This window comes from Musa acuminata, chromosome BXJ1-2 (genome assembly GCF_036884655.1).
Source record: "Musa acuminata AAA Group cultivar baxijiao chromosome BXJ1-2, Cavendish_Baxijiao_AAA, whole genome shotgun sequence".
Lineage (NCBI taxonomy): Eukaryota > Viridiplantae > Streptophyta > Magnoliopsida > Zingiberales > Musaceae > Musa > Musa acuminata.
Window position 1 is genome coordinate 26,859,708 of NC_088328.1, and position 10,024 is coordinate 26,869,731.

A 10,024-nucleotide genomic window follows, 5' to 3' on the forward strand; every position below is an offset into this window, starting at 1 on the left:
TGTATGTGTTGCTTCATCCTCCTCAAAACCATTCCTTTTGTTAAGAAAGAAGATAATAATATCAACGATACTCATTCTCTTGATTCAACATGTTTTCTCTAACGAGTAATTTTCCTACTCCAACTGAGCAACTTGTCGCTGTTTACTAAAATTGGATGGACGAACACGCAAAAAGATGCGTGCTGTTGAGATGCCTCAATCAAGATGGTCGAGCACTTCAACAAAAAACAAAGGGGAAAAAAGAAAGAAAGATGACAATACACTTTCGAGCCCGAGACATGAATTCTTGTAGGCAGTCTCAATCAGCCACTTGATTGGTGTCAGTTATCTGTTCCTCACGCTCGTTTCGTCCAAAGTAATCGAGTTAGCAGCAGCAGAGCGCATGCGTTGAATGATTTCTCTTCTCAGGGCATTGGACATGTCTCCTACTCGTAAAATGATTTCGCTTCTTCGCTCGGAGGACAAGCAGAGCAATTCTAACTCATTGGCACAATCAGCAACTTTCTCATCCTCGAGATTCCTTGTACCCTTCATTCAATGATTTCTCACCCTCGCTTCGATCCACCACACATTTATTCTTCTCGTCCTTGGCCAGATTTTTCACCACGGAGATCATCCTTTTCCCTCCCCTGCTGAGAAATGAATTCAAGTTCAGATCGCAGAAACATGGCAGTGCTGCCATCATTCACAAACCGTTCTGCCAATGTGAGCTGTGATCAGGTAGACAGTGTTGCGGTATGGCACATCATTACTTCTGTTCTATTGTTGCTCAGATGGTGATGATAGTTCAAAGGTTTAAATTACACCAAGCACCTAAAAGCTCTGTATCAAAACTGAATAGCTTATGCATCACAGCCAAAACATGTTTTGCATGCTCTTTTAAAGTAGAGTTTTAATTTAGAAACATAAGCTTAATTACTGAAGATATAGAGGATAATAAAAGGTTTCAGTGGCAACATGAAGTCAAAAAGTTTTGAGTCTTCCTTATTTGAAGGGTAGTAATAAAACATAACTGCAAGGGTACCAAGTACATACCTGCATCTCATTAGGTCAAGTGGCCTCTCTTCCCCAGGGCACACCTCCCATCAAGCATATACATTGACCTACTGGAACAAAGAGAGCATGCTCATTAATAACCATGGCTTGGAAGCAGCATGATGATGAGGAAAAGATGGAGATGCATGCTACTTACCACCCACCATATGCATGCATGTAGATATCAAATTCAAATGCACAACCTGCAACTGAAAAGGGCTCAGACAAATAAATATTTAAATGTAATAAGGAACCACATGGGGGTCTCTTCCAGACTCATGCCCCCAGGTAATAATATTTCCATGTTTCCTGCAGTTATATCTACCACTATTCCTGGCTCGTCAAAACAGTTTCTTAAGGTAAATTAACATGACCAGCACAGAGGCCACCGGGCTCTTAATTTATACCTTCTCTGTCATGAAAATGGAAATAACAAGACTCTGGAAGACATTATAAGCAAACAAGATAAATTATCATGACCAAGACAGAAGCCTGAACATCAGTACTGGACCCAACTGCATCAATAAACTAAAGTTGTAGTCATGCAAAAGGAAAATAAGACAACTTAAAGAAAATATTATATAAGCAACCAAGATATAATAACATGGACAGGACAGAGGCCAGTAGGCTCTTAATTTATCTTTTCCCAGTGAACATGAAACCTGGACCAGCCGACATCAGTACACTCAAGTTGTAGTCATGCAGAAGGAAAAGAAGAATAGCACTTTGGAAGATAATGTAAGCAACAATGATGGCATAAGGCTAGGACAATATGAAGCCATAAAGTAGCTAGTGAAGTAATAAGCCACGAATATCAGATACAGAAAAGTTTTGGTCCAAAACTACTACTATGGCAAGGCTAATTCTGAGAAAAGTTAAATCCAAACCCGACGTCCAATCCGCATTTAAGCCTTGTAGCTTTATATCATGCACAATTTTCATGCCAGCGAGTAAACAAGCAAAAGACACATGAGAACTCAACCCACAGCTACTTACAAGCTTCATAACTTTGGACAGTTTCCACACCAGTAAATAAGCAAAAAACACATGAGAACTCAACCCCAGCCACCTAACCAGAAACATGCTGGCAGTTGAAGTTCTTGAACCACCAGAAAAATAAACTAGTCGTAAGAAGAAGAAAAAAAAGCATCCATACTGATCCCCCTGCTTCAGGATTGGAAGTAGCACCCTGTTCAAAGAACAAGGAAGAGAGCTCCTCTCCATCCCCCAGAGCTGACTTACCAAAATAACCAAACCAGCTCTACCTATGAACCCTGCTTTCGGACTAAAAAATCCACTAGGGCCTGCGGGCGTAGATGCACTAAACCATTATGGTCCGATTTACAGGGGACATACTGATGAGCAAACTCCAAATTACCCAAAAAGTAGGTTCTCTGGGCTTATCTTCATGGTCAGTTGATCAGTTATAACTATGACTACTAATATAGACAGCTCAATTCACTTCATATCTTAAATGGTACTAGCACTAGACTTTCACCACCCACGTGATGTTAACCTCAGCATCGTTGTGTTACTTCTCCAGAGCTGCAACCTTAGCCCGATGACCCCCAACCATGAGATTCTTTCCCCGCTCTCCTTGAGGCAGTTCGTAGGCTTCATCGATAGACCCAAACTTCTCCAGAGCTGCAACCTTAGCCCGATGACCCCCAACCATGAGATTCTTTCCCCTCTCTCCTTGAGGCAGCTCGCAGGCTTCATCGATAGATCCATGCTTTACGTCAGCCGGAGGGATAAAGCAATCCACAGAAAGGCCGGGAACATTAAAAGCCACCTCCTCGATAGTCCAAGACTCCTCCATCCTGGTTTTTGTGTGACTCATGGCCACTTCACCAAACCGAAAAAGAGTGACAACTGAGTGACCAGAGTGTGCAATCATCATACCCTCAACCGGGCGGTAATCATCAATGAAGGAGTTGATGGAGGTTTCCCAGTACACAGCATCACCACCGGCACTTGACTGGATTCGGGTCAGATGTGAATCCTCAATATGGATAAGAAGCCCAGTTTTCTGGCTAAAGTAACCAAACAAGACATGTCTAATGACCTCAGCAGGTCCTTCGCTCCTTGCCTTGAGCGTCTGTGGATCTGCACAGAGCTTGAGGATGAAGCAATCCTCGCCATTGACCTTCTTCTCCCCAATGCACCGTGCCTTGGCAAACATGCTCGCTGTGATCAAGGGATCAATACCCTACATATACAAACACGAGACCATCTCAACAAAGCCACCGGATAAGTAACACGACTCAAGTATCTAATATGATTGAAGCAACCCTATTTAACAGAGTTATGCTCCCCCCAACTGGCTCTGTACCTGTAAAGCCCGACGAAGGGGACGGACAGGGCCTTTGGCAGCATGCGCACCAAGCCATGGCGTATGGCGCCAAACTAGCTTGCCATTACAACCGGCATGGACCTTGCTACCACCGACAGCGAGCTCCACGTACCACATGTCAGGCGCCATCTGCCAGAGGACGAAGCCACCGGACTCTGCATCTCTGGATGCATTCCTGGCCTTGATGACCCTGGTGGCCGTCTCAAAATCAGTTGCCACCATCCTCACCTTCCCCATAGCGTAAGCATTCCTGATGGAGCTCAGCAGCTTCAGACCTCCAGATGCTGCTGTATACTGCTGCAGTATATACTGAGCCGACGACGTCTCCTACGACAACAAAAACAAAGAAGAGTTAGGCATCTGATCCAAAACGAAGATCTGTAGCCAAAAGATGTCGATCAACAAGTAACCGATGATACAATGACTTCAAAATGCCATGCAGAAAGAAATCGAAGTAGAGGTGCATTTAGGGGTAACATGTCATGCATTTCATCAAACATAATTATCATAATCGCACTAGCCGCCCCAAATTCCTTATAATTGATAAAAGCTAGAACATAATATCCAGTGTCGAAGAAACAGAAGATAAGAGTGCTCACAATAGGAGTATCCTTGATGCTAAGGTGAGGAAGCGGGTCAGTGGAGCAGACATGGATGGGGGCTAGTGGCGCCGCCATGACCCCAAGGAGCAGCTGAAGATCGGACCGCCGGTAAGACGTGGAGGCGGTGGAGCCAGACGGTGCTCGCGAGAGTTGGTCCTTCACCCATTGCCCCCACCCCCGCTCCCTCCGCGCGTCCTCCCTCTCCGCCTCCCCGGGATCCGGCCCCTCCATCAGCGGAGCCAGGCTGCCGGATCTCGGCACCACCTGCTCCCCATCGAGCTGGTAGCTGCGCCTCCACCACCGCGGCAGGAGCAGCCCAGCCATCGTCGACGGGCCTCGCCGCGCGATCTCCGACCTCGCCCTGGCCGGTGACAGCCCCCTGGCCACCTCTTCCCTCAGGGCCGAGAAGAACCCTTGCTTCTTCTCCATCAGCCGCCCTCTTCCCACCTACTCCTCGGATCCCTCGCCGCCCCTTCAAAAGCCCAAACAGAGAGAGAGAGAGAGAGAGAGAGAGAGAGAGAAGACGCAAGACGACCAAGGACGAGAAGACGGCGTCGAAGATGGACGAAGCCCGTGAGGAAGGCAGGAATTAAAATGCGTCTCCTTGTACTTTTTTGGGGGCGGATGAAAGAGGAGAAAAGGAGAAGAAGGGAAAGAGAAGAAGTGGGACGAGTGACTCCAACTGTAGGTTGGTTGAGTTGGTGTTTGTGTGTGTGCGGGGGGGAGAGAGAAAAGAGCGATGCCGAAGTGGCGAAAGGAACGAAACAGAAAAGAAACGCCGGTTCCCACTCGAGTGTGGTGGGACCCATTTATATATGCATATATATTATATATATATAACATCTCAACCATCGAACATCGGCGGGACCCATCGCAGAGATATCAGAACTGAAGGGAGGGAATCAAATGGATTGAAAGCGAGTTCCTTTTTATATTAATTTATTTGGGAAAAATGAATCCGTATGTCAAAAATATTATTTTTATTATTTTTAAAAAAGAAATATTAATCGTCCCTAATCGCTAAGGCGCGGTGAGGTGGCCGGTTTGCTCGCCGTCGGCGAGTGTGACCGAGACGACGGCGCCGCTGCCAGAGACCGGGACCGGTTGGGCTCGGTTGACGGCGTCGGTCACGTGAGCCGCGGTGGTTGCCGCAGGAAAAGGCGAACGCGAAGTTTCGGGCGTCTGATTCGTCACGTGACACCAAGGTGACCTCATTCCATTCTGTTGGTCCTCCTCGTCGACTTAAATGATTTTTAATTATTTTTTCTTTTATATCTAGCCGTTGAGACCAAATCCGACGGTCCTGATTCGAAAATTGTTCTGTGCTTCAATTTATAAAAGAAACAAAACTTTGCAGTTTGAAAATTACAACATAAATCTGGTGAAATATCTAAAAATAAATATATGACTTTAAGGATATTGATTTATTTATTTTTTGGTTGAGGTGTTAAAAGTGAAACTGTTTATGTGTACTCTTGTGTGCGTTTGGGTTCTCTATTGGTTTCAATATGAATAGGACCCAAAACATCAACATGTGATTTCGTTTCCATGCGGCCCCGTCCCCATCATCCCACCAAATCGTTGCATGTGCTCATCCAACCGTTGCTTTCATCAGGTTGGCCGCGCAAGTATTATGTGATGACCACCAAAACATGCACGGCATGGCAGCGCGGCATTTGTCCCATTAAACCTGGATGACCAGTTCATTTATTCCGGGAATTATGCGACGGCCATTAAACGTGCATGGAGAACTTTATGATTCGTGCATCTGTCCTATCGAGGACGATGGCCGAATGCATGGGGCGTGCATTTGGCTATAGGCCTATCGATCGTAGAATCACGTGATGGCCATGCTTCCTGTCACGGCTAATCTGGCCCCAAGCTGGCTATCTTTCTTTCTCCGAGTAATATTTTGAGTATACGGTCACGAGTACGTACGACAGAGTCATATTCATGGGCCGTGCATGAACTATGTCAGGCATTTACTGCGTAATCATGGGAGAATTGATAGCCTGTCGGCGACCCCTAAACATTGCGTATGAACAAGGATTTTGATCCAAATTCTTGTACTTCTTGCGTTTGTAGTTATCACAAAGGCGCCACCAAATTAATATGCTTGAAATCTTGTAAGACTATACACATCGATCTACTTTATAATATTATATTGTATGGGGACTAATATTCTAATCAATAACTTGTAATCAAATTGGCTGAATTTTCTAGGGATTTAAATACATAGAGCACATAAAAATGGGTGAATTTTGAAGGGGCAAAAAATAGATGGGGGACCAGATGAACTGCTTTAGTAAAAGTGAAGAAGAAGCCTTTGGTTCAAGATCCTCACTCTCTTGCCTCGAAGATGGGCAGGGTGACTGGTAGGTGGATGTAGGAGACAAGACAATGCAGTCTATGCTATTTGTCTTGGACCATCTTCTTATTCTTCAGATTCTATCTCTAACACAGGACAACAAGAACCATGCAAAACTATATGCAGTCATCAGAAACCATACAATATATCATGCAATCACCTATTTCCTTCTGGTATTTGAGCTATCAAAGTGCAGGTTCAGTTCACAGACAGCGAAAAAGGCTTCTGCTGTGAACCGATGCACAGACACTGCTCTCTAGCTTCAATGTGCTCGATGGATTTACAGCTCCAGGAATTGAATGTTAGGCAGCATATGGTAGTTGAAGACGAGAGGATTCCAGTTTGACCTAAAAGATGGATTTCCTGCAGGATTGATTCTCCTGAGCAGACGAAGGTACAAAGCATCACATGGAGATGGCCATGGCATCGACAAGTTGGAAGCATCGGAATCAATTATGGCTCGGCTTCAGCTTCATCCGCTCCTTTCATTAAACAGGGCACCTTCTCATGTGCCTCGATCTTAGTTTCCCCAAACACAAGTGTCCCTCTGCATGTTCTAACGTATGGAATCCATGATCACAGGTGGAAACATCTTTACCCTGCACGACATCCTATGTCGAGTCGAGGACATGGTGAAGGATCGATTGGCATCGATCGGCAGCAGTTTTGTTCTGAGATCCACAATACCACATAGGCATCCATGTCAACTGCTACGGATGCTATCGAGAGGCCTGATGATGTTAGAGCTTACGAATAAGTCGCCATTTCCCTAACAGCTTGAGCTACTAGTGTTCAATAGTTCTACTCTGTTCCATGCTAACGCAAAAGAGGTCCGTGAGTGGCTAAAATGAAGGAAAATGCTATGAGCTTACAAGAGTGCTGCATTGCCTGCATGTACTTGATCCAGCCAGTGAATTAATGGCTTGCAGAGATTGTATAGCCGACAGCAGAGACGGGTCTTCGGTGACCTGCTGCTTGCTATATCCTCCATGAAGAGCTTCCCATAGTGTTCTGAAAGCTCATATGGTATCTGGCAGTGGTATCGTCTTATTGGATTGTCTTCTGCCATTGTTCTCCTATTGACAGCACACACAGCAACCCACAATCTTATATTACAAAGAGGAACATGAAGTTGTTGCTCGAAATCCACTGTTCTACAGAAAACTTCAAAGTGATTAATTGACCTGCTGTCCACTGTTCTCGAAATCGCATGACTGTGTAGCTGCAAGGATACTTAGAGAGCATCAAAAGAAGAAATGAATTTGTACTGTTCCCTGTAGCTCAAGAACAAGCCGAGGAAGAATCATTCAAAATGAATATGTTTCTAGAAAAAGGTGGCAGATAAATCCCTGTTCACGACTTGTCTCATTGATCAAATAAATGAGTATCCCTCGGATGGATTGTAGTAAGGAAGAAAACAACTCACAGACAAAAGTTCTATTCAGATACTACATACAAATGACAAATAGAACAGATGGAAAAAAACAATTCACATTTATATTTTCTTGACATCAGAAATCAACAAGTCGATTTAAAAGTTGACCGATAACTACATAACAAGTATAAACAGTTCATAGCTGAATAGACAAAAAAGTTAACTACAGGTACAAACCATGAGTAATTAAGCTGGTCAACTAATCCAAGCACTATCCACTTAGGAACCCACCTCCCTCTTTATTCCTAACTTAATTTCCCAGCAATTTATTCCTTGCTTCAACTCCAGAGAGAGAGAGAGAGAGCTACCAGTCTCGTGACTATGTCTTCATGCATGGAGGACATGCATTTACACATGGAATAGCTAGCACTCAGGAATCCCACCAAAAAGCAGTACCCTGAGTACAAGCATAAACCCCAAGGATGCTACAGAGTGTAATGGACAAGTTGCATAAACTTGTATTTGGGTACAACTTCACATCTGGTTTGCTTACTGAAAACATGTACTTGATATCTCATAAACTGCATGTCATCCCTCGAAGAAGAAGTCATGGGTTTCCACAATCTTTGAATGGCCCACAGCTAATCTAACCACGTAAATGTTTCTTCAGCTTCTGCAGAGTCAAATGACAATGGCCATCTAAATATCTCTGTTCCATGAACTATGCCGCTGGGAACTCTTCAAGTGATTTGAGACCTCAGCTTAGTCACGAACGATCCTGCAGCTGAGACTGGTCCAAAGGGATAGGAAGCCATTAATGCTGGACTGTAAGTGAAGCTCCAGTGGCTGCCAGCTACCAGCAGTTGAATCACATATTAAGCAGTGAATGCTTCAGCCTTGCGTATTTAATAGCATAGCTTACATTACTGCACACCTAGTATTCCACTGCAGTACGTAAGAGCGGTGCTGTACCAAACGCATCAGTCCAATTTAATCTGGAATCCAAATGGGAGCATGGGTGCTGCGAGATCAGATGCTACTGTTCTGGCTCTCACATGAAGTCACTATGCCCATCCCTTTACTTTCTCCTTTTTCCTTTGCACCCTTTTTGCCGTAGATTCCATCGACCTGAGGGAAAGGGAAAGGGAAAGCACCTAATTAAAAGGACATGGAGTGCTGCAGATGAACTGCGTGACTGCAAGCACAGGAAGATGCATGTTGTTGTGTTCAACCAAGTGTAGCTCTCGTTGGAAGTTTAGTGCAGTTAAGATCATCCCGAGCTCTTTTTCCCGGCCATGCATGGAGGATGAATCTAGAGTTCAGAGATCAAGAGCAACAAGCAGAAAGCATTGCCCAAGGGCTACACATAGAGGATTAATCTGATGAACATGGAATCACAATTTCTTGGGCGAAGCAGTGGCTCGTGATGGAACATCTCTTATGTTCGATGAGATGCAACCATATATGCGGTGTGGGTCATAACAAAACTTCCATTCATGTGAGCAGCGAACGCTGCGAGAGAAGTTTGCGTTGGTAGGGGAGACCGACCGGTTTCCATGACAAAAGCTAACATTTGGAAGCTGCTCGTCTCTTCTCTACAGCAAAAAAGTGACCCTCATCTGCTTCCCTCGTCATCTCAAATGATTTTCGCCACCCAAAGCAGCAACAGTCCACCAGTAGTGCTCCTGTTGCAGATTCCTCCTCCTCCTCCTCCTCTCTCTCTCTGCTTATGAATGGCTGACCTCCGCTGCCGCTGCTCGATAGCAGCAAACGTCTGAAAGCTAGCGGACAAATCTCGGCAGATGAGGACATATATAAACACACATGTCTCTCTGTTCTCGCAACACCGCGACCATGTCGTGGTCAAACCTGTATTCTCTCCATCAGACACAAGCGCCGTAGATGAACGTTTCCTCTCCTCGACTCCCGAAGACTGACACGTCCAAGTGGAGTTCTCCGTTTGTCGTCGCCACGAAACTTGAGCCCTTCGGCCCTCACTAGTGGCTCAGAAATGCGTGTAAGCTTGGCGAGACATTTCATCAAACAGTGAACCGAGGAAACTGTCCGTGAGCAATCTACCAGCTAGCATAGTGTTTAATATAACATCCATAGGGTTTCATGTTTTCTTTCTTATTCTGGCTAGCAGACTGGGAGATCTTACATTTGCCTTCTCCAAAAACAACCAAGAACTCACGCAGATCCATGCACTGGGCCAGTCTAGCTCAGTCCCAGGCTTAGCCATGGACTGACTCTCCAAGCTCGGCCCACATAACATCATCGCACGGCAGGTC

General features: G+C 45.1%; 1 protein-coding gene across 1 annotated transcript; it reads right to left on the reverse strand.

Moving 5' to 3' along the window:
* Nucleotides 1–1,933: 1,933 nt before the first annotated feature.
* Nucleotides 1,934–4,718, reverse strand: LOC135606161 (uncharacterized). Its single transcript, XM_065097005.1, has 3 exons — nucleotides 3,988–4,718; nucleotides 3,368–3,715; nucleotides 1,934–3,244 (listed from the first exon to the last, which is right to left on the reverse strand). Exons 1-3 carry the CDS (start codon nucleotides 4,417–4,419, stop codon nucleotides 2,567–2,569), a joined length of 1,458 nt encoding a protein of 485 aa, XP_064953077.1. The 5' UTR covers nucleotides 4,420–4,718; the 3' UTR covers nucleotides 1,934–2,566.
* Nucleotides 4,719–10,024: the final 5,306 nt, after the last annotated feature.